The sequence below is a fragment of the Bos javanicus genome, chromosome 8, assembly GCF_032452875.1.
Source record: "Bos javanicus breed banteng chromosome 8, ARS-OSU_banteng_1.0, whole genome shotgun sequence".
Taxonomy (NCBI): domain Eukaryota; kingdom Metazoa; phylum Chordata; class Mammalia; order Artiodactyla; family Bovidae; genus Bos; species Bos javanicus.
The window spans coordinates 61,305,305-61,330,969 of record NC_083875.1 but is presented as its reverse complement, the minus strand read 5'-3'; the positions used below and the strand labels follow the sequence as shown (position 1 = coordinate 61,330,969).

At 37.9% G+C, this 25,665-nt stretch overlaps 1 protein-coding gene across 3 annotated transcripts in view; it reads right to left on the bottom strand.

The window, feature by feature from the left end:
- MELK (maternal embryonic leucine zipper kinase) overlaps positions 1 to 25,665 on the bottom strand; it is an 88,000-nt gene that overhangs the window by 4,817 nt on the left and 57,518 nt on the right. For all 3 annotated transcript variants that reach the window (XM_061425675.1, XM_061425676.1, XM_061425674.1), the window contains 6 exons: positions 24,472 to 24,558; positions 16,809 to 16,937; positions 12,542 to 12,664; positions 5,990 to 6,221; positions 2,995 to 3,091; positions 1,675 to 1,843 (listed from right to left, as the gene is read on the bottom strand). In XM_061425675.1, the coding sequence (XP_061281659.1) occupies positions 1,675 to 1,843; positions 2,995 to 3,091; positions 5,990 to 6,221; positions 12,542 to 12,664; positions 16,809 to 16,937; positions 24,472 to 24,558 (837 nt within the window). The remainder of the gene's footprint in view (positions 1 to 1,674; positions 1,844 to 2,994; positions 3,092 to 5,989; positions 6,222 to 12,541; positions 12,665 to 16,808; positions 16,938 to 24,471; positions 24,559 to 25,665) is intronic.

Below are 25,665 nucleotides of genomic sequence, written 5' to 3'. Positions count from 1 at the left end.
GATAATAACAAACTACACACTCAAATCACAATTCAAGTGATTCCTTTTGTAAAATAAAAAAGTGATCTTATTTTATCTATTTAAAATTAAGATTTTTAAAGACTGCTTCCTAAAAGAGGGCTTAACTACATACGATTTGCTGTCTTAAAAAACTAAGGTGTTCTTCGTCCCATCTTTCATCTTTGTTTTGCCCCATCTCACAGCTTGTGGGATCTTAGATCCCCAAGGGATCAAACCTACGTTCCCTGCAGTGGCAGCACTGGAGCACCAGGAAAATCCCTTTGTACCATCCTTTTAATTTTCTGTAAGTTTATAATTTTTAACTTAACAACCAGATGGAAACATGAGGCTAATCTCCTAAAGCAAGTCCTTCAGTTCTGAAAAACTTTAAACATTAGAAAGGGTTAAAGATCCAAAGTTAGATAAAGTTTCAGATGCTCGGATGTGCTAATTAGAACTGTGGTTCTGCTACACTGGGGTTAAAATGCTCAACACTGACGAAAATAATACTTGACACTGGAACACCTTATATCAATAAAGCATTTCATATGCAATGTAGCATTTCATACAGTCTTGTTTACATATCCCTACTCTGTGAAGCTGCCAGAGACATTCTCTCCAGTTTTTACAAATAAAGACATTGAGAAAGTCAGAGATAAAATGTCTTAGCCAAGCTACACTGTATGAAGCTGAGGCTACAACCCAGGCTTCTCATTCCCATCTTGTCAGTTCTCTCCTACATTCTGGAAGCACTGGGAAATACCTAGAAAGCCAATATCACAGCAGTTCCTACTGAAAAATGCATTCGAGTTCCAAACAATTTACATAGATGAACATTTCAAGGATGTTATCCATTAGTATTTGATAACTGCTTAGCATCTCAATAATGTATATAATTGGACAAGTTTCCTTAATCTTCTTTATTTACTATTCTCATAGAAATGACATATGATTTTCATAATACCAGTGTCAGGGTTTGAAATATCTCACAACTGTCTCCAACTAGAGAAATCTCAGAATAAAAGGATAAAATATGCCTAATAAACAGTCATATGAAACATAAAACTCCAGTGAATTACTTAAGTTCTACAAGGCAACAGACACTAATGGAGAAGTCCTATCTTCTCTCACAGAACATAAATGGGATCTCAGAACATTTCTCCCCCGAAGCGCCCAGCCTCCCTTCTGGGCCTGTTGCTATTCTCCTCACACACACCACACTCAAAGTTCAAATTAACTTGCTCTGCATTCAAATATTTTGTGAGGGCCTACAAATGCACCCCTGTGTCAGGGATTCTTCTGTGTACCAGAAATAGGACAACTGAGCACAAGTTCCCACCCTTAAGACAGTTCCTCAGACATGCCCCATGCTTCCTCATCTTCATGTTGCCTCTGAGATTAATCCCCCTACCTGAACCTGAATATTTAAATTTTAATTATTTGTCCCCCCAAAAGATAAACTGTATGTAATTTACCTCTGCATTAAGCCTACTGCATAGTAACATGTATACTTTAGGTGCTCAAAAAATATGTACATATTAGCTAAACAGATGAATAAGGAAATTAAAAATACTGATCAATTCATGCATTCAGTACTTTTCTTTGGAAAGAAAGAAATAGTACAATCAGCAGTCAACTTCTAAAATCCATGTTAAAGAACTTCAGTCCACCTACCTTTAGTCTTCTTGGCCCATCTTTGACAGAGCCTTTCCTTTTGCTCCTGGTAAGCACTGTGATAACCTTATCCAACCCCTTCTCAAGGCTCCCAAACACTTTGGTTCCTTTTCTTTTTGGAGTTTCCTCTACATGTACTTGGTTGAGATTGAGTTCTACTGAGCGACACCTGAGGGAAAAAAAGAAAAAAACCTCATGAGTAGGAGCTGGACTTCCACCTGTTGGCTCCTCACAGAGATGCTTTTGTCCTGCCTAATAGGTGCCAGGTATGCCCAGGCCAGGCCATCTTATTCTTCCTCAGGGAACATGAAAGCCATCTCCCACCCAAAGCAGCCATCACCTGTCCACTGAGCCAAATGCCAAAATTATTTTTTCCCCTACCTTTTTTAATGTCAAATCTGTAGAAGAGTTGAGCAAAATATATAACAACCACCCACATATCCTTCTAGATTAATACTATATTAATATTTTGTCGCATTTGCTTTCTTTATGTATATATAATAAATATATTAAAAATAAGCCATCAAAGTAACCCATCTGAAGATATCACAACCCTTTATTCGAAAACACTTCAGTACACATCAATATATCAATATTTTCCTACATAACCACAATCTCATTATGATATCAAGAAAATGAAATAATGCCATGCGTGCATGATCAATCATGTCTGACTCTTTGCTTCTGTTAGTAGACATCTGTACTCCATTGGCAGAAGTGTAGGGAAAGATGGGCCTCAGCACAGGAACCCTGGGCCCAGCCTCCCGGCCGGCTGTATTTTTTTATTTATTTATTTTCGGCCGTGCTGGGTCCGCACTGCTTCTCTGGTTGTGGCGAGCAGGGGCAACTCTCCAGTTGCAGTGCATGGTCTCCTCACTGAGGTGGCTTCTCTTGGGGGAGCACAGGCTCTAGGACACACAGGCTTCAGTACTTGCAGTTCCCAGGATGTGGAGCACAAGTTCAATGGTTGTGGTTCACAGGCTTAGCTGCTTTGCAGCTTGTGGGATCATCCCAGATCAGGGATCAAATCCATGTCCCTTGCACCGGCAGGGGGATGCTTTACCACTGAGTCACCAAAGAAGCCCCTGCTGTATTTTAAGTTAAGGTGTCAATGCTCCTGCTGATGAGTCCCACAACTGCCCCCTGAGGAAGTGTCAACATCTTCAGTAATGACCACAGACTATGTTTATACAGACATTCCTACAGTCCCTGACAGAATTCACACGCTGGTTTAACTTAATTGGGTTTGTCATATATGAAAAAAGGAAATCTGGTTACATATACTGAAGAACAAACGAGTCTTAAAAACTGAACACTTACCGCCTCTCAGGGCTAATGACTCCTGTTATTAACTTCTCTGTTCCTGTTGAATTTACCGGCATTTTAATTGGGGTTTCTTTCAGGAACTGGTTTCCAGCTATTAGAAAAACAACAAATACAAACCATATGTAGCTTACATGCTATAGTTTCAAAATTTTTATCAATAATGCATGTATCACCTCATTCACTGGCTCAGAAATATTGTAATCACTTGCCCAGTGATGTTAACGCTCTAATTCTTTAAAGAAATGTTTCCATGTGACTTATAATAAAAACAAAATCATTTTGCTTTACAAGTGTGACTCTGCTTTTTCTTCACTGTAAAACTGAGGCCATGCTTAAGATTTTGTTATAAATACCACATGACAAATCTAAATAGAACATATAAATAATACTTCATGATTAAGGATTCTCCTTTCTATAAATAAAAGTCAGTGTGTATTTATACCTTTAATTGATACATTACTGAGAGATGTTAATTCATAGCCCTTTCAACTCCTGTCAGGCAAAGAGAACAGTTCCCTGTGAAAGCTGACAAAAGTTATTAAAGAGGTTGTGAGCTTTAGTTATTTTTATAGTCCATATTCCAGAATTTGGGGTTTTATTCTAGCAGTGTATTTGTAACTGATATAGTTTGTGACAAATCTGTGTTAACAATCTGGTTACTGCTAATTAACTTTTTGTTCATGATCTAAAAGTTGTATATTGCTTAGAAATATAAGATATCAAGGTTTTAAAAATAGATCAGAGGTTTTGTTTTATTTATCACTATATAGCATTACTCTCACTGGTTCCCCAGGAACAATAAAATAAGATTAATCAACAATACCTATGAAAACAGTTTTCATCTTTATGTACTGAGGGTATCTACTACCATATATAGTTACCCTTCAACAAACTCTCATTAAATGGATTAGACAGGATTCAGAAAAATAAAACTAATTCTTAGGTCAAAAAATGACTCAGAGGGACTGCCCTTTTGATCCAGTCACTAAGACTCCATGCTTCCAAAGCAGGTGGCTCAAGTTTGATCCCTGGTCAGGGAATTAGATCCCACATGCTGCAATGAGGACCCAGAGCAGCAAAATAATAAAAAATAAATATTAAAAATATGATTCAGAGCAAAAGTAAAATGCAAAGTGCTGATGGAGGCTATCAACTGGGGCTTCAGCCACTGCTTCTCTTGGCAGCCCTTATGTTTAAAGAAAAATGGCCAAAATTAGCTTCTGACCAATGTAATCTCTCACAGGGACAAGATATGTAAATTAATGATACTTTAAGATTATAAATTTCAAACTACCTATATTTTCAAAACTTTCAGAATTACATAAATTTTTTATTGAAAGTCAATAATAGAAGGGACTATTTTAAAAAAATAATTTAAAAAAAAAAAAAAAGCCCTGAATGGGTTGAGTTAAAGGTCCATTCTAGTTCCCTGCCCAACTCACAACTCACAAAGGACCTTGCAGGTATATTAAGAGAAATAAGAGAAGAGAAAGAGATACGATGCAACAGCAGCAATTACTGAGATCCTACTATATGCAAATATTATCTCATTAACACTCATAAATAACCACAGGCTTTCACACATCACACCAAACTAGCCTCATGATTTTAGGGACAGTGTTGATTCAACTGGATAATGCTATCAACAGAACTTCCAGCAAATATTCTCACCAAGTGTTTCATAATATCTTTATGTATAAGAAGTAGACTCTAGAAATGGCTATCAGTTAGTCAGTTAGCAAACTGGAAACACAATGGCAGGATGTGGGCAGCCATTCACAAGGCAATGCTTCACAGTGTAAGTTCATTAAGATTTTAACATAACACACGAGTAGGTCACCATTGCTGGAAAGAAAACTAATAAAGTTTAGGTGTCATTTCTTTAAAGTGACAAAGACTAGATCACAGTAAATAAAATCCCTTCGGGCTCTCTCTAATTTATGCATTTCTTCATTCAACAGAAATGGCCCCATTACATACCAGGCACTAGGCTTCCCAGGTGGCACTAGTGGTAAAGAACCCGCCTGCCAATGCGGAGACATCAAAGACACAGGTTTGATCCCTGGGTTGGGAAGATCCCCTGGAGGAGGGCATGGCAACCAACTCCAGTATTCTTGCCTGGAGAATCCCATAGACAGAGGAGCCTGGAGGGCCACGGACCATGGGGTTGCAAAGAGTCAGGCAGACCGAAGCAACATGGCATGCATGCAGGCACCTAGTAGGCACAAGATACCAAGTATGGCTCCAGCTAGGTACTATGCCATGTCACAGTAAAGTAAGACAGAGCCTACGCTCATGACACTGTCTCATCCTGGTGAGACCTAGTACTGGAAAACGATTCAGTTCTAGGCACTATGTTTTAAACAGAGTGACAAAATAGAATGTGCCCAGATAAGATCAGCTATGAAAACACTGAGATATCACCCAATGAAGAGGAAATCAAGGTAAATGAGAGAGCTGTAATATAGACACAGCTCTAGGTATCCGGAAGGGCATCAGTAGTAGAACAAGCAGAACAGGATCAGACACCAGAACTGGAGCTCCAGACCAGTAAGAAGGGCTCAGCAAAGACTTGAATGGAGTCATTCTATGTGGGGGCAGAGGGGCAAGCAAGGTCTCAGGCTACATGTACAACCTTGGGCAGATCCCTTCACTCATCTGAGTCTCAGGTTCCTCCGTTGTGAAAACGGTAGGGGGATTAAATCAGCTATAACTTGCCTTTCACCTTTGATATTCTATGATGCTATGATTCAACTCTATAAATGTGGGAAAGAGAAAAACGTAATAACATTTGAGAAAAATCTGAAGTTGATTAATATGCTTTCATTCCAACTAATGCAAATAACATATGCTTAAAAAACAGCCTGGCTTCTCCTATAATTCCTGAGGGCAATGCTACCCATTTCTGATCTGCTATATGTTTATTTAGCACGGTAAGAAGAAGGAATTTTGAGATATTTTGCTACTGTTTAATCTAAACAGCAAATACCTTTTGAGGGTGTACTGTAATGATTTGGTGTAGTGAGTATTTCTCTTTTATACTGGTTCTTATTAACTGGAGTCTTTGGCTCAGGAAATACAAAGCACTCTTCATTTTTTACAGCAGACTTAGGAGTATATACATTTTCTTTGTTCTTTAATTTATTGGCAGATGCCCTGCATAATACTGGAGTTAATGATATAGATTCCAGGTCATTTGATTCTGTCCAATGCTTGGCAAACTGGAAAAAAAAAAGTTACTGGATAAAGCACACTGAAGAAGAAAAGTCAATTTCTTTACAACATGCCTTAATCATTTGCAAATTACCTTGCACCATTTTTATTAAAATGAAACACTATCAAGAGGATATTATGGGTGATACCAGGAAATTTGAAAATGTATATTCAGTTCTCTTTAGTTAGTACATGTAGATCACTTTAGGCTGTTCTATTGACAGGTCATTTTCAACATGTTTCAAGCTGTATTTAATCAAACACACCCAGATTCTAGGCAATTGAGGTTGGCCACAAATAAATCCCTAAGAATTGCTTCCCATATCTAGACTGCCAGTTTGCTTCTAATATGTACCAAGAAATAAAGTTTAGTCAATGACCAGCACAAAAAAACTATGTTAAAATGTTCTAACAGAAATGTTGCATAGAAAATATGTCTTAATCCTCTTAAATTTATGGTTGAGCTTGCAAAAAAGATAGGAAAATCCTCAGAGGTCAAACGAAAAACAGGAGCATGAATGCAGAAATGTAATCAAGGCTGAAACTGTCTGCTGCCCTAAGGGCATCTACCCACTCTCTTGCATAATCTACAGCAGGAGATGAGACCTATGCAAGGTGCTAAGTTAGAGCCAAAGCTTCCAGGTAAAGCCAGGAGGGGCCAAAACGAAAATGAAAGGGTGAATAAATTTAAACCTGCCCTGTAAAGGAGTTGGCAAAAAAACCTGTCTGTCCTGGTTATGGCTCTGAAGAAGAAAAGAGAGTTTCCTTTAACAATTGTTAAGTACCCACAGGACAGTCTTCACACAGGTTTGGAGCTCAAATTCATATCCCAGAAATTTCAGCCTTAGAATTTGATTTAAAATAGTTCTAGTCCTAAATGGTTGTATTCCAGGAACATGACAAAAGGAAACACAATTCCTATCTGAAAGAAAAGCTTCAATCCAGCACAACCCAAGACCTCAACCCTTAATCCAAGCCTCAAAGCATTCCCAAAGAGTTCCAAGAAAAATGAGCCTATTAAAAAAAAATCACAAATGATACAAACACCATGAGCAAAAGTCAGGAGTAAAAATAAACAAAAGGAACAGACTCAAAAAGATGTAAGATATTAAAATTATCAAGTACAGAACATAAATATGTTCATATGTTCAAAATAATAAAAAATTTAAAACATGAAAAGAAAAAAGGTAAAGCAATTTTGAAAAAGAATAAAAATCCCTAGAAATAATGCAATGATAAAAATTAAAAATTCAATGGACATGTCAAACAGCAGATAGAAATGAAAAAAGAAGGTGAATGTGAAATAAGTCTGAAACGATCTAGAATATAGCTTAGAGAGAGAGATATGGGATACATGAGAGTTTAAAATAAATGGAAGACGAAGCTCTATGGTCTGCTGCTGCTAAGTCGCTTCAGTAGTGTCCAACTCTGTACGACCCCTTAGACGGCAGCCCACCAGGCTCCTCCATCCCTGGGATTCTCCAGGCAAGAATACTGGAGTGGGTTGCCATTTCCTTCTATGGTCTAACATATATCTATTACACGTTCCAGAGATAGAGACAATGAAAAAGCAGTAATTACTCAAGGTATTTTCTAAAATTAATTAAAGATACAAATCCTCAAATACAGGCAACACAATGAATCACAAACAAAAAGAAATCCATATCTATATTTACCAGGTTGTACAACTCTAGAAGACACTACTCACCCAGACAGTATACCTAACAACGAGACTGCAGAACGCCAAAAGCAAAGAGAAAATCCTGAAAAAAGACAGGGAAAAGACTAACTAGAAAGCAACCTAACTGACACTGATTCAGTTCAGTAGCTCAGTCGTCTCCGACTCTTTGTGACCCCATGGATTACAGTACGCCAGGCCTCCCTGTCCCTTACCAACTCCCAGAGTTTACACAAACTCATGTGATGCCATATGATGGCATGCCAGTCAGTGATGCCATCCAACCACCTCATCCTCTGTCATCCCCTTCTCCCGCTTTCAATCTCTCCTAGCATCAGGGCCTTTTCCAATGAGTCAGTTCTTCGCATCAGGTGACCAAAGTATTGGAGTTTCAGCTTCAGCATCAGTCCTTCCAATGAATATTCAGGACTGATTTCCTTTAGGATGGACTGGTTGGATCTCCTTGCAGTCCAAGGGACTCTCAAGAGACTTCTCCAACACCACAGTTCAAAAGCATCAATTCTTCGGTGCTCAGCTTTCTTTATAGTCCAACTCTCACATCCATCCATGACTACTGGAAAACCATAGCTTTGACTAGACGGACCTTTGTTGGCAAAGTAATGTCTCTGCTTTTTAATATGCTATCTAGGTTGGTCATAGCTTTTCTTCCAAGGAGCAAGCGTCTTTTAATTTCATGGCTGCAGTCACAATCTGCAGTGATTTTGGAGTCCCCAAAAATAAAGTCTGTCATTGTTTCCATTGTTTCCCCATCTATCTGCCATGAAGTGATGGGACCAGATGTCATGATCTCAGTTTTCTGAATGTTGAGTTGTAAGCCAACTTTTTCGCTCTCCTCTTTCACTTTCATCAAGAGGCTCTTTAGTTCCTCACTTTCTGCCATAAAGGTGGTGTCGTCTGCATATCTGAGGTTACTGATATTTCTCCTGGCAATCTTGATTCCAGCTTGTGCTTCATCCAGTCCAGCATTTCTCATGATGTACTCTGCATATAAGTTAAATAAGCAGGGTGACAATATACAGCCTTGACATACTCCTTTCCCTATTTGAACCAGTCTGTTGTTCCATGTCCAGTTCTAACTGTTGCTTCTTGACCTGCATACAGATTTCTCAAGAGGCAGATCAGGTGGTCTGGTATTCCAATCTCTTGAAGAATTTTCCAGTTTGTTGTGATCCACACAGTCAAAGGCTTTGGCACAGTCAATAAAGCAGAAGTAGGTGTTTTTCTGGAACTCTCTTGCTTTTTCAATGATCCAACGGATGTTAGCAATTTGATCTCTGGTTCCTCTGCCTTTTCTAAATCCAGCTTGAACATCTGGAAGTTCATGGTTCTCCAAGCCTGGCTTGGAGAATCTTGAGCATTACTTTGCTAGCGTGTGAGATGAGTGCAATTGTGTGGTAGTTTGAGTATTCTTTGTCATTGCTCTTCTTTGGGATTGGAATGAAACTGACCTTTTCCAGTTCTGTGGCCACTGCTGAGTTTTCCAAATTTGCTGGCAAATTTGCTGACATCGATTACTCAATGGTAACCACAGAAGCAAGAAGACAGTGGAGGAGAAGGAAATAGCAACCCACTCTAATATTCTTACCTGGGAAATCCCATGGACAGAGGAGCCTGGTGGGTGACAGTTCATGGGGTTGGACATGACTTAGCAATTAAACAATTCTTCATTAATTAAAAAAAAAAAACTATCTCTAGGAGAACAGAGGGGGGAAAAAAAAGAGAGTGGAATAATATGTTCAAAATGAAGAGTGTAAAATAACTGATAAACTAGAAATCAATATACAGAGAAACTACATTCCAAAAATGAAAGTGAAAAAAGACAATTTTAGCTAATTTAGAAAGAGTGCCATAAATTGTGACTTCCACTAAAGGAAATTTTAAAGGATACACATCAGGAAGAAAAAAAATAATTTTAGAATGAAGGATTTGAGAGATAAGAAGGGTAAGTAAATGAAGGGAAACGTGAGTCAATCAAAATAAATATCAATAGCATTACATTCTAAAAATGTAATTTATGAAGTTGAAAATGTATGGAGCCAAAAAAAATTGTACTACAGTTATGCAAAATTAACTACTGGAGGAAAATGAGTGAAAAGTCCATGGGACCATAGTATCCATTGATTTTATGCCAAAACATTTTAAAACTTAAATGAAAGGGACACGAGAAAAACAACATTCACCAAGCTGACAGGAAGAAATTGAAATACTGTGTAGTCCTATAAACACAAAAGAAATTGAATCAGTAGTTGACTAGCTTCTCACAGAAAAATTCCAGGCCCAGACAGTTACATAAGCTCCATCGTACACTCAAGGAAAATATAATTAATAGCTCTTAAATACCATTTCAGGGAATAAAAAAGACTATGTTCAAATCATTTTAAAAGACAAATTATAATCTTAATATCAATCAGATATGATTAATATAAGATGGGATGGGATGCAAGAACAGGAGAAGAAAGCCTTTCAATCTTTATTCAACATAGTTCCATAATGTTTGAATTTTTTTACAAGATGAATATACCCATGTATTACTTATGCATAACAAAACTAAAATTTTCAAAAGAAAAAAAAGTCATTTAAGAAAGAATTGGCCAATCTCACTTAAGAACATAGAAGCAAAAATTCTAAATGAAAATTATTAGTAAACTAAACCCAGCAACATGTAAAAAAGATAGCAATACATCATGACAAACTGGGCTTATCTAAAGGATGCAAAATTGTTTTAAAATAAAATCTATTAATATAACATATACTATATTAACAAATGGAAAGAACAAAGCCAGATGATTATCTCAACAGATGAATTCTATCTAATCTTTTTTTCTGCAACTGAGATTCATAATTTTTAAGCAAACCAGGATAGATGAGAAAAGTTTCTTAGTCTGAAAAATATGGGGTGGGAGGCACAGAGAAGAGAGAGGGAAAAGGGGGATAACAAGAAAAGGGAAAGAAGAACAGAGAAAGGGAGGGTGAAGGGGAATGAAAAAGAAAAAACAAGCACCATACTTAATGGTAAAATATTAGAAGCATCATTCTACAGTTGGGAAGAACACAGAATGTCTGCTATATTGTCAGGACTACTAAGTACAGTAATAAAATGACACTAAAGGCATGAGAATTGGAAAGGAAGTAACAGAACTATCACTCACAGCTGATTTTTTATAATATGTGAAAGAATATATAAAGTATAAGAATTTAAGAGTTTATGAAAGCTGTTGAATTTAAGATCAATACACAAAAATCAATTTCATATCTATGGACCAGTATTAGACAGTTAGAAAATGTGACTTTAAAAAGCCTAACATTCCCAATAGCAATAAAAAATAAAAGTACTCAGGAATAAATCTAGTAAAAGATATATAAGATCTTTTGGGAGAAATTTATAAAATTTTATCAAAAGCAATTAACTAAAACCTAATAAATATAGCAAGGTACATTATGTCTACAGATGAGGGGTTTGGGAGTACAGACCTCAATTTTTTCCCAAATTGAATCTTAGAACCAATGTAATTTCAGTTTTTAAGTGTATGTAAAGTTATCAATTTATCAAAAATTTATCAAAATGACTCTAAAATGTACATGGAAACGCAAAGGAACAAGAAATAGCCAAGATATCCCTATAGAAGCCTAAGATGGGAGGAAACTGGCCATCCAGATAAAAGAAATATTATAAAACGGAAGAGGTAAGACAGATGGTATTGGTGCAAATGAATCAATGAAACAAAACATTTCTCAGAAGCAGACACACATATAACAACTTGATATCTGACAAAAGTGCCACTGTAGATCAGACTGGACTTTATAATGGTGCTGGCACAACTGGTTATAAGAGGAAGAGTTGATTCCCTACCTCACACCATACAAGAGAATTAATTCTCCATAGAATAAAGACTTAAATGTGAAGGAAAGAGCTTTAAAACTTGAGAAGCAATATGTGTGAATGCATTTATAACTTTTGGAGAATGATTTCTTTTAAAATATACAAAAGTTACCAACCATAAAGAAAAATACTGACACCTCATTAAAATTAATGACTCCTGCCATCAAAGCAAAAAGACAAGTGACAAACTCAGATAATATACCTGTACACCTGCAATACACAAACAACAAAGGGTTAGAATTAAACTTAGAATTTCCTCAATACCACAAGAGAAAAGAAACAATCCAATAGAAAAATAGGCAAAAGACACAAAAAGACATTTCATAAAACAGGAAAAAACACTGGCTGATCAACATATGAAAAGATACAAATCTAATCAAAAAAAGTACAAATTAAAACCACACTGAGATATCACTTCACATTCATCAGATTAGAAAATATTAAACACAAAAAGTAACAAGTATTGATAAGTCTGTGGAACAGGGACATTTAAATTATACCTCATTTTGTAAACAGGAGGGGAGGGAGGAAAGGGAAAAAAAAGAGCAGTAAAGTGCTCCAAAATGAAAAGAATTCAACTTGGAAATAATTGGCTTCCTTTCATTTATATCCCAACAATCTGTTAATATTTTCAATGGTTTAGGAATTCATGAAATTTGCAAGCACAAATTAGATCTCATGTTATATAGTCTAGACATTTTTTATAATTGAGATAACATATTTTACTTTAAATAATAAAAATAACCAACCTGTGGTGTTTGTGGAGTAGCCACACCTCTTGATGAAATGTCTTCACACCATTCATAGTTCATTAATCCAGTCACATAATTTTCATCACTTGTGATCATATCTTCTAGACTCAGATTCTTCGACTATTCAAAAACAGAAGAACTCAGAAAACAATGCCACCATGATTCAGTTTTTAAGGGTATATTACAGGCACAGGGCAAGGCCCTGGAAGCAGAAACAAATGAGAGACAGTATATAGAAGGAGCTCACATCCAAAACTGAAAACAAGAAGTCAAAAGTCTTTAATTCAAATTATTAGATAGGAGAATCTCTGACTCTCAAACAAGATGCCTTGGAATGTTCTTATGTTATACGGCTAAGTAGCTTATCATTATCAGATAATGACTACAACACCAGACAAACAACTCCTTTGCAAATCCACAAATAAGCTCTCTGACAAAGCAGAAAATGGAAGGGACTCTGAAATAGGGGTTTCTTGGTTGGAAGAACATACTGAGTAGTTAGCAATTTCTACTAGGAATAAATTCGCCTTATGAAACATCTCCTGGAGACAAGATATTTGGGATCCTATGCTAATAATACCAACAGAGTCGCTTATTTTCCTTCATTCTTCCTCCTCAATAAACTGTCTGTGCTCAGTTGCTCAGGCATGTCTGACTCTTTGGAACCCCATGGACTGTAGCCTGCCCGGTTCCTCTGTCCATGGCATTCCCCAGGCAAGAATAGTAAAGTGGGGATCGAACCTGCATCTTCTGCAGTGGTAGGCAGATTCTTTACCACTGAGCCATCTGGGAAGCTAAATAAACTAGGAATACACTAGATATAACCTAAATTCTAAGACTATGCAGTATAGCTGGATTTTTTATTTCCTTCAACATCTATTTAGCCTGGTCAGGCAACTGTACTTGAATTTCTTACACCCCAAAAATCCCTTCTTTTCTAATTTTCTAATTCAAGGACAAATCTTCTCATATCTAAACTATTCAGGCAGACAACACAATCCCCACCACTAGTCTTTCCACCCTCTCAACCAGGGATGACAGAGTTTTCCAGGGTTGTCAATTACCATCAACTAGAACTAGTTACATGGAGTGCTAGGCTGAGAAAAATACTAAGTCTAGGCTCAGTGGGGAGAAGCACAGTATTGTATGAATGAGGGCTACAGTAGGGAGTAAAAGCACATACATATCCCTGATTGAATAATCCTATATACAAATGGATGAATTCTGAAAATCAGTCAAGTTGGTGATTTGTCATTGTCATGGCTTGCTCAAAAATCCAGTTTCCCATTACCTATAGCATAAAGTCTAACCCTCTGATCTGGCATTTCAAGGTTCTCTACAATCTAGCTTTCAGCTACCCTTCCAGATCACCCATTCTCTCTCCCTCTCTTACTTTTCCCCCTTGAACTCTATTTTAACCAAACAAATCTAATCATTGTCAAATGAATACATCAAGCACATTTAGGAGACTGAGTTTTTGCTAATTCCATTCATCTTGCCCTAAATTCTGTGCTCCTTCTTTTCCACTTTCCTAAACTTAACAATGGATCCAGTTTGAATCACCCATAGTGATCACTCCCATGCTCCATAAAGCCCCTGCCACGCATCTCTAGTGCTTACCTGGCACCCACCATCTACTATGATGTTGTGTTATTTATACGTGTCTTGCCTTATCTTATCTGTTAGACAGCAAGCATTCTCCTTCATACAGACTGTTTTCTAAGAGCTAGCACAGGGCCTGAAAATGCTAATGATGTTGAAAATATGTGGTCTTTTTGTGGTTCTCAGATCAGATTGTATTATCATTTCACTGAAAGTGTCATCCATTGATTAATAGTTCAGAATTACTTACTTTTTTATAAAGAACACTCTAGAGAAAAAAAGAGTGATTCTATCAAGGAGGAGAATAGCAGAAAGACTATATAGCTTGCTTCAAGCCTTAGTGAGTTGCATAAAGATCAGGGAGAAAAAAAAAATTTGATTTCTACTTCATTTCTTGTCATTAAAAACTCTCCTTATTGGCTATAAAAATTGACTCAATAATATAAATGCCCAAATAATTAAATTATTGGGTAAATGCTCATTAGATGGAAGATTAAATACCTTCCCAGATCATTTTTACTTAGATACTCGACTCATATAAGCACATCAATTGAGACCAGGCCAATCCAGATATAAGAAAATCTAATGGCTCAGGAAAATGTCTAAGAGCTTTTAACTAGGCTATCATAAACTCAAAAACTTAGGGAGTTCCCAGGCAGTCCAGTGTGGTTAGGATTCTGTACTTTCACTGCTGAGGTCCTGGGTTCAATCCCTGGTCAGGGAGCTAGGATCCCGCATGCCACACAGTATAGCCAAAAAATTAAAAATAAATAAAATTAAGCTGAGGTTTATTCTAAGTATGGAGGTATCTAACATCTCTCTGAAATTACTTTGATCAGAACCAAAGTTTATGTTTTTGCATCCTCCTGAACCCAAAGGTACCAACTTGAGTATCAGACTTTAGAGTTTGCTCTGTGAGCAGGATGAGGGATGGGATGATTCATGGAGTCAGTAGGTAAAAGATCTGCCTGGGCATGGGATATTCACCAACCCAGTATAACTCTGAGAACAGACTAGAAAAACAGCTCACCCTTTGCTGTCCACCTGAAACTGTCACAACACTGTAAATAGCCTATACTCCAATACAAAACTAAAAATTCTTTAAAAAGAAAAACAGCCCAGCAGTAAGATTATCTCACTTCAGAGATTTCTTCACACAATAGCCCCTTATACTAACACTTTCAGTTTTTAATTTGCTCAAAAGACCAACTAGGGAGAGAAGGGAGACAAGTTAGGCCTCTCAGGGACAAAAGAACCACTATACGTACAGTACATGATTGACAAGTGCCAAAAAAGAGGTCTACATGAATTGTTAAAGGAATTGCCGGGGGTGGGGATATGGGTGGATTCAACAAAAGATTATGAAAGGGGTAGCATTTGAAGATTTTTAAAACACAGCTTTGATACCTAAAGAAAAAAATATCTGGGACGTAGGAGGGAGATTCAAGAGGGAGGGGACATAGGTATACTTACGGCTGACTCACATTGTTGTATGGCAGAAACCAACACAACATTGTAAGGCAATTATCATCCAATTAAAAAAAAAAAATCACTGCACTCACATAATCATTTGGGCTATACTGGATTCCGGGCTTCCCAGGTGGCACAGTGGTAAAGAATTCGCCTGCCAATGCAGGAGATGTAAGAGATGCAGGTTCAATCCCGGGGAGAAGAAGATCCCCTGGAAGAGGCAATGGCAACCCACTCCAGTATGCTCGCCCAGGAAATCCCATGGACAAAGGAGCCTGGAGGGCTACAGTCTATAGGGTCTCAAAGACTCAAACGCAACTGAGAGGCTGAGCAAACATCCTGGATTCCACAAAGAGGGCACACTCCCTCTCTCTGAGAATAACAAAAGTACAGTTTTCTAGTGCTAAAATCATTTAAACTGCAACCTGAACTAATGGAAAGAAGATCATATTACAAAGCTCCACTTTCCATTCAGCAAAGTATTTGGAAGGCAGAATTTTAAGCCATGGGAAATACAGAGAATCACATAGAAAACAGAGACTGATGTGAGCACTTAGGAATGACACAGTGCTTCCAAATAGGTAAGGCTTCTCCACCATTCTACACATTCATGACGAAGGAAAATGAGACAAAGACTACAAAATAGAAAAAAATAGTTACAAGTCATACAAGAAATTTGAGTTGCATGAGCTATATCTACTATTCAAAACATCCTAAACCCCTAACATAAATGAGTATCAAAATATTCACTGAAACACTTCATTTAAACAAAGCATATATTATTTGTCCTATAATTTACATAAGATATAAACAAGCACACTAAAAAAGACTGGAAAGACAGTAAAATATAAACTATTTTATCTATAGATGGTAGTAGCTTTATAGATAAATTATATTCTCCTTTAGCTTATCTGCGGCTTAAAATTATTCTACAACAATCAGGAGTTACTTTCATGGGAAAAAAGGAGGAAGGGAGAAATTTTTCTTTTAATGCCAGCCAGATATTCAAAATTTTAGCATTCAAGCTCAGACTTTCTCATTTCCCTTAACAAAAATATTTAAATCATAAAATGCCTTGCCTCCGGGTCCTTGACATCAGCAAAGTTAACCTTCCTGGTGTGTATTCACTCATGAACAGAGTAAGCACATGGCAAGAGTGGATGGCACTCACACAAGAGGTTCTAACATTCACCTTTATGTTTGTGACTGGCGTTGAGCTGGCCTGTCCATAGGAAGAAAGAAGCCTTAAACGAACCGGTCTCCCCCGAGCCTTCTTGGCTAGGAGCAGAAGGTAAGTAGCTGTGAGGTGATCATACTGCCACTAGAGAAAAGAAAATCAAGTTGTTTAGAAGACTGAACTTGCTTTTGACATCATCTTTATTTTAAATTAATATTTTTCCCCAATGTCATGACATTCAGAGTTTAGAATTTTTTAAGCTTTACAAAGCATACAATGAAAAACAGCAATCCCCTACACCACACCCACACACAATTTCCACTCCCTAAAAGGTACCACGTTTTAACACTTTGAGTTATTTCCTCTGTATTTCTAAATCAATTGATTATACAGCTTTAAATTGTGGTTTAGTGTCAGATATTGTCTCTAGCTTTCTTACTATGGAAAAAAGAAATTAGCTCTATTTCAATTCCTTCCTTTTACCCCAACACATCTCCTTCCTGTATCCTACTATAATTTTATCACAATTTTTAGTTAAATCACATTTATGTTATTATAATCACGTAAATAGTCCTTACAACTAAATAAAGGTAATGTCCAAAATATTTAACTGGTACCCTGACATCAATCAGAACAGAGGCCAAAAGGTGAGTAGAGTCCTGGGGAACCCCTGCCATGCCAATTATTAAACTTTTTAATGTAAATTTTTTGAGATTTTGCATGTCTGGTAAATGACTATGCTGTTCACACACTTGATTCTGGTTTGGCTGAGTATGGAATTCTAGGTTGACAATAATTTTTACAGCTTTGAAGGCACTGTCCCATGGTCTTCTCACTTTTAGTACAGTTATCAAAAAATCAAGTCTTTCTGATTCCCAAACCTTTGTGTATGACCTTTTGCTTCCTGTCTCTAGAAAATCTGGACCTCCTTTTTCACCCCTAGTTTTCTGGAAGTTTACTAAATTAGGCTTTTGTGCAGATTTATTTTCATCCATTTTGCCAAGCCCTAGTTGCTTATACTTTCACTCCTGGAATATTTTTCCTCATACTGTTTCTTTGATGGTTCCTTTCCCTCCTCTGTTTTTTATTTTCCTGCAGCTTCTATTATGTGTATGTTGGACCTTTCTTACCCTCTCTTCTCTTTGTGCATATATTTGTCTTTAGGTTCTACCTTTGAAAGATTTCACATTAACTTCATTTTGAAATATGTCTACTGAGCTTTTCATTTCTCTGGTCATATTTTAAATCTTCAAGAGCTATCTCTTAAAATGTTCTTGTTAAGTCATCTTATTCCTATTTCGAAAAAGAAATAGCTTCTCTTATCTCAAAGAATAGTAATTATTGTTTCTTAGCCATTTTCTCCCACTTCCTGCATTATCTGATTTTTTCTGAGTATCTATACTTTTGCTTCACTCTCTCCCCAACCCCATTGTTTTGATCTTTGACTTTCATGTTAGAGGCTGTCCTCAAAGGTCTGGTGATCTCTGGCTGATATGTCTCTATTTAGAAGCAAAGAGCATACTACACAGCTAAAAGACTCTATGTGTAGTTTGGGGCAGTTCATTACCTTGGGGGCTTCTCTCTAACACAGCAGTCCCCAACCCTTCTCACCCCAGGGACTGGTTTTGCGGAAGGCAATTTTTCCCCAGATGGGGGGGTGAGGGGAGGATGGTTTCTGGATGATTCAAGGACATCACATTTATTGTGCACTTTATTTCTACTATTATTACATTGTGATACATAATGAAATAATTATACAACGCACCATAATGCAGAATCAGATTATCAGGTATTAGATTCTAATAGGTATGCAACCTAGATTCCTCACATATGCAGTTCACAGTAGACTTCACACTCCCATGAGAATCTAATGCTGCTGCTGATCTGACAGGAGGAGCTCGGGCGGTAATGCAAGCGATGGGGAGCAGCTGTAAATACAGATGAAGCTTCACTTGCTTACTCTCCAGCCCGCTGCTCACCTCCTGCTGTGTGGGCTGGTTGCTAACAGGCTATGGACCATACCAGTCTGTGGCCCAGGGGTTGGGAAGCCCTGCTTTAAGGTTAACAGGCAGGAAGTTGAACTCCCAACCATTGGTTTAATAGGTCTTTTCTCTTGGCTTTTCCCTAGAGATGAGTCTCCCAGTATTTTCCCCAACCCCACTGCAGTTAGGATAAAATCCTGATCCCAGCATTCTCAGAGTTGAATAGGGAAGGGAGTTAGAGATGGTGGTTCACTGTTCAGGAAGGGGATTGTGTGTGTCAATGCATCCATTTCAGAACGGCTCATCACCCCCACCTGAGCTGCATCTGGTACAAGAGCATGTCTTATTCAGTGTCTCTCCAGTCTTCTGCTGGAGTGGGGGAAAGGTTATCATGCAGCACAAGGTAAAGAAAGGGACCTAGCAGTCTAACTGCTCCTAACAGAGACTTCCAACCAATCTTCCTGGTTGCCAACCTGCTCACTTCCCTGACTCCAGAGGTTCCTAGGACCTCTGGTTCCTGAGCCTTTCTGGAGGTCCAGGGCCCTAACAATTTGCTTACTGCCTTTTCCCACTCCATGCACTTTGCTTTCAGTTTTCTCCAAAATGCTAGGTCAGCTGCCACTTAGCTATTTAATAACTTCTAAAATTTTATTGACATGCCTTTTATCTCCTCTTTCATTCTTTTCATTGTGAAATGTTTGCCTTTTTAGTCCTTTATTATTATTTTAGTGAGGTTTTAGGAGGTGTTGAATATAAACATATCTGTTCAACCCTCATGAAAAACTAAAAGTTTCCAAATAATGTACTCAAGACTATGAGACTCTCTGTCCTGTAAAAGTGTTAAAATTTAAAACTAAATAGTATTTTATGCTATGTATCTCTCACAAAGGGGTCATGTCTCACATGTTATCTCTCACATGACCCAAAGAGGTCTACTATCACCTCTGATTTTATTAATAAGTTTTATCTGTTAACATTTTAGATAGCCACAATTGTAGTATATACTTGGAAATTGACATAATGGACATATCAATCTAGTGGAAGAAGTGTAACACTGTGATAAATTATCATGGAATGTTGCCTTTCATTCAGATAAGTTGGGGAGAAGAAGGATGGGAAAGGTTTCATGGAGAAGGTACTTGGAAACTGGGTGAAACTAACTCTCTACTCTCCAAAAGTTATGTTAAAGATTTTATTTATTTAACTGTTTATTCATTTATTTATTTGGCCGTGCGGCATAGCTTATAGGATCTTAGTTCCCTGACCAGGTACTGAATTCTACACCCCAGGAATGAAGTACCAAGTCATAATCACTGGATCGCCAGATAATTCCCATGTTAAAGGTTTTTTTTGCACTGTGATAAATGCCTTTTTGAAAGGGATGCCATAAACTGCTTAGAGACAAGGTTTCAGAAATAAGTTGCCACTTGCTTGTCAATGATGGCATAACCCAGGCATTGTAAACAACACTGGGAAAATGCTGAATTTTAGGTGGAGTTTTCTAAACATACCTCAGAGCTTAATAATCATCCTGGAAACTCTCTATTTCCCTAGGCAAAAAAAGCATCCTTTTAATAACTTTTTTGCCACAGCTACTGCATACTATTATGATAATATGCACAGAGGAGTTCTGTGTTTAATAACAGATAAATCAATGCATTAGTTATGCTTTCCAGGTGATGTCAATCCTGAAGTCTAACAACCAATGTCTCTCTTATCTTTTAAGCAGCTCCCTCTTTAGAAAGTCAAATGTCTGAGAGTAAAGCAAAAGGTTTACCTGTTATAAAGAAGGTTCTACTTCCAGGAAATGAAAAACATTTTAAAATCCCCAATTATTGTTCACGCAAACCAAATGTTAAAGGACTGCCTGGGCTGAGGACAGGCAGCTACTGGATCACAGGGTTGATAAACTGAGGAGCGGCCCAGTCTCCTTTCCCTGACCTTGCTTCTGGGGTATAGCGGTGTCGTCCTGAATTAATTCTCACAACCACACAGGATTATGAGAGACAGTGCAGGGAGAGCTCACGAAAGAGCAACTGTCCGAGAAAATCCTGAGTGCATATTTATTGAGTCTCCTTCTTGGACAAGGAAGTCATGTAGTAAGGCTTTGAAGATAAGGAAGTCTGTTCTACGTGCAGAACAACACCTGCTGAGGCTGACGTGTCAGCCAAGACATCTGTCTTAAGGGCATGAGAAAGAGCATGTAAGGAAAGGGTAAGACAGAACAGTGTCCAGAAAACAGGGTCTTGAGAATGAACAACATTTATATTCCCACAATGGGGCCCTCAATCTTGAAACCTCCATCACCAGAATACATGAGAGTTTATACCACAGGGGTGAGGGGAAAGGATCTGTCTTGGTCTGGAGGTCCTTGTGTGCACATGGGACCTTCAGTGAAGTTCCCCAACCAGATAACTGGCTGCTCCACAATCCAGAGCCACTCACAGCTGGAAGACGAGGGGGAAAGTGAGGAAAGCAATGAAGAGGAAGCTCTACCACCACTGGAGGAAATCTCAAGAGGGTTAAAACAAGATGGCTCAAAATCATGACACATGAGAGATTCTCACTTCCAATACAAAAAGCAGTTTAAGAATGCTCAGGTATATAATATATAAGTGGTAGTTCCAAAAGTTGAATGTTTGTGAATAATATTGTTTCTCTCTCTTTACACCAAGATCAGCAGCTCCATACCCAGCATGGATCACATTAAACTGATCTCTGTCCTGTCTATCCAGCCTGAAATGCAACAGCAGAGTGCCCAAGACACCAGGAAAAAAAAAATGTTAACAAACCATGGCTGATCTCAAACCTAGTTTTCCCAAGGCTCTTTAAACTGGAAAGTACCTAGAATCAATGTGAATTCTCTGAGACTTCCCAGACCAGGATTTCTCAACTTCAACACTATTGATAATTGACCTGGGTAATTTGTGGCTAGGGCCTATTTTGTGTACTATAGGATATTTAGCAACATCCCTGGCCTCTACCCACCAAGTAATATTGGCATATACACACACCCTAGTTGTGACAACCAAAAATGTCCCTGGAAGGGCAAAATCACTTCCAGTTGAGAACCACTGATTCAGACCAATCCTTCACGATGAAATCACTTGGGTTCTACTAAGATGCAGATCCTGATTCATTCAGTAGGTCTGAGGTACACAAAGTGATGCTGCATCTCTAACAAGCACAAAGTGATGCTGCTGGTCATAGATCACACTTTGAAGAGCAAGAACCTAGAGTAGTACCTCCCAACCCCTGTCTACATACTGCAATCATTTGGGAAGCCTTTAAAAATTCTGATGCTTAGGCCACACCCCAGATCAATGAAATAATAATCTCTGGGGTTGGGATTTAGGCATCAGGATCAAAGTTCCTAGGTGATTCCAATGTTCAGCCAAGGTTTTGAAGAGGTTGTCTACTCATCCCTAGGACTAGAAAATAAGTACAAACAGGTATTTAAGAATGAAGGGAAAGTACTCAAGAAGAAAACTATTACTCTCCTCACACATTCTTGATGTTTGTCATGCCCAGCTTTCAAGACAACTGAGATATTTAGAGAGATGTAATACCAGAAAACCATCTCTATCATGCTTCATTATATTGTTTCATAATTCCTATTTCCATTTCAGTTTCAAGTTTGAAAATTATATGTATACACCACATAAAGGACACTATTTTAAAGACTTTTTACCCAAAGATTATTGAAGTTTTGAGTGTGTTACTTTTCAGATTCAGGTTTTAAAGTTTGTGAATCTCCTGCCAAAGTTTTTCTGCATAAAACAACAGGATACATAGGATTTGCTTTGAAATGTCTTAGCTAAAAAGGACAGATGGAGGACAGTGCTGGGATACAGATAAAACTGGCAAAATGGTTCATCACAGCACTGTTTATAATAGCCAGGACATGGAAGCAACCAAGATGCCCATCAGCAGATGAATGGATAAGAAAGCTGTGGTACATATACACAATGGAGTATTACTCAGCCATTAAAAAGAATACATTTGAATCAGTTCTAATGAGGTGGATGAAACTGGAGCCTATTATACAGAGTGAAGTAAGCCAGAAAGAAAAACACCAATACAGTATACTAACACATATATATGGAATTTAGAAAGATGGTAACAATAACCCTGTGTACGAGACAGCAAAAGAGACACTGATGTATAGATCAGTCTTATGGACTCTGTGGGAGAGGGAGAGGGTGGGGAGATTTGGGAGAATGGCATTGAAACATGTATAATATCATGTATGAAACGAGTCGCCAGTCCAGGTTCGATGCACGATACTGGATGCTTGGGGCTGGTGCACTGGGACAACCCAGAGGGAGGGTGTGGGGAGGGAGGAGGGAGGGGGGTTCAGGATGGGGAGCACAGGTATACCTGTGGCGGATTCATTTTGATGTTTGGCAAAACTAATACAATATTGTAAAGTTTAAAAAAAAAAAAAAAAACTGGCAAAATGTTAATACCTGTTAATTAAAGCTAGAAGATGAGTACATGGAAAATCATTGTTATTATACTAGTCCCTCTATAGATATTTGAAAATTTCTATAATAACAATTGAAAAAGCAATTTCTTGAATCCAAAATATAGCTTTCTATTAAAGATCATCCCAAAGAAAAAGTCATGATTATATGAAACTCGTCTATGTGAAAACTTCAAATTTTCACTGTAAAAGACGAAGGCCCTGGGACTTCCCTGGTGGTCCAGTGGCTAGGACTCCTGCTCCTAATGCAGGGGCCTGGGTTCAATCCCTGGTCAGGGAACTGGATCCCACATGCACAACTAAGAGTCCACATGCTGCAACTAAGACCTGGTGTAGCCAAATAAATACTTAAAAAAAAAAGAAGGAACTGACATATCCAGCAGCAGTTCCCAATTCTTGCCATTTCCTTTCATTCCATTGAAAAAGTAAATTATCACTCTGTTTTCCAGATATGTTCCATTTGTCTGAAATTGTCTTTCAAAAGACTTACTGTGTCATTCAAAAGAATTCGTTTGTATCTCCTCACTGAAAAAACTTGTGGCTTAGCAAAGCTTTGGTTAGTTCTTTAAAAAAAAAATCTGCTTAAGGCCTTTACCTTTCAAGTTAGAAAGAGGAAAAAGCAAACACAACTCATAGGTGATGAAAGACACGGTAGTGAACCAGGAGGTAAGCTGGGTGCGATCCCTGCCCATCATGTCAGACTGTACTCAGAGACAGCCTCTGTTTCCAGGAGAAACTACATATAGGATCTAGTGATTAAGCATCTAAAATGGCTAAAAATGACCCAACACCAGAAATCACATGCATCTGGTTCATAAGGTTGGGGGTGATGTCATGCTAAATGGGATGCTTTCAGGTGAAATGAAAACCGCTTTGTGTTCACCTCATTGCTACAGCAGAATCACACTTCTGTGTTAAAAAATTTAAAGGTGTCAGAATTGGAACTCTGAAAATTCTCTGGATTCATTTGATCTGTTTCTTAATTTTTTTTCCCACCGTAATTCTCTTTGTTCAACCTCATTTCTAAAGAGGATATCTAGCAGATATCAGAAAAGAGTTGAAAATATACACAAACATAAACTAAGTGCAATACAGTTTTCACCCAGGATAAAATCTTAGGCCTGAAAAATGCTATACTATTTTTAATGTACTGATAAAAAAAAAGATGAAACAAAAGATAATACTTTCAAATTCATGCTGTATTTCTTACCAGTGAAATTAAATCCTCCATAGTTTGCCTGTTATTTCTGTGATGTACAGAAAGTTCCGTTACACAATCTTCATCAAGGTGAATAAGCTAGAAAAAAAATTTTATCGATTTTATTAACATTAATAAAATATATATGGTTTTGAAACCTTTAAATTATCATAATTACGTTATAAAATCAAACGCCAACATGTAAAAACAACATGAGTTTGTCAAACTCTTAGTTAAGAATAAACATCCTCCACAATTTTTAGAGATATAAGCAGATAACAATAAGCAGTTCAAGAAGGTGATGAGCTCTCTTTCCTAGCTTTTCACGTCCCCATCATCATCTGATTGACTGCTACAATTCTGCTGTGCAGTCCAGGGACTCTATTCTTCTCCCCTACTGCAAGACAGGGATCGACATTTGCATCAAAGAGCAGCCACCTAGGCATCGAAAACTAGGGGCTGCACAAGAGACTGGGTAAAGAGTGGGTCAGACTTGTAGCATATAGTCTCCCAGGTTATGTTTGGGTTCAGCACAATCCAAGGAGCCCTTCTGATGGTGCCACAGATGCTGCATAATCGTCATTATGATGAAGGCACTGGCAAAGCACAATTGTTAAAAGGAAGAAGTAATACTGCCTCCAAACATTATTTTGATTAAGGACAGAAATGATCCAAGTAGCCTGACCCCTGCAGAATGAGACCTCACCAGAGATGGGACCAGAAATAGGTTCTCAGAACCAAACAAGGATCACTGAGAATGAAAAGGCAGGTAGGGTCTGGCCTGTCCCTGCAACAGGAGTTCAGAAAATCACACAGGAAGAGAATTATAAGGAATGTAATTATAAAGTCACATTTCCAATGTAAGAATTCACTTCACAACAGTCCCAGTAAGTGAGGTTTTACTTTCTACTTAGTCTTCATCTCTAGAACAGCTGGGATGGTTAGCTTCTTCCTCCTCGCTTAAGATTTGTCTCCTTCTGATTCCTACCCACTGTGAATTGCTACAATCCAACAGCTGACAGGCTTTAGAAGTAGATGACCTTGGTTTTAATCATTATATCACAAAAGAACTATGTGATCTTGAGCATGTCATTACACCACCCTTAGTCTCAGTTTCATCACCTGTAAAATAGAGAAGGCACCTGCCATGTAACACATGCAAGCTATGTGGAATACTACACGAAGAGGCCCTCAAAAAATGGTTAA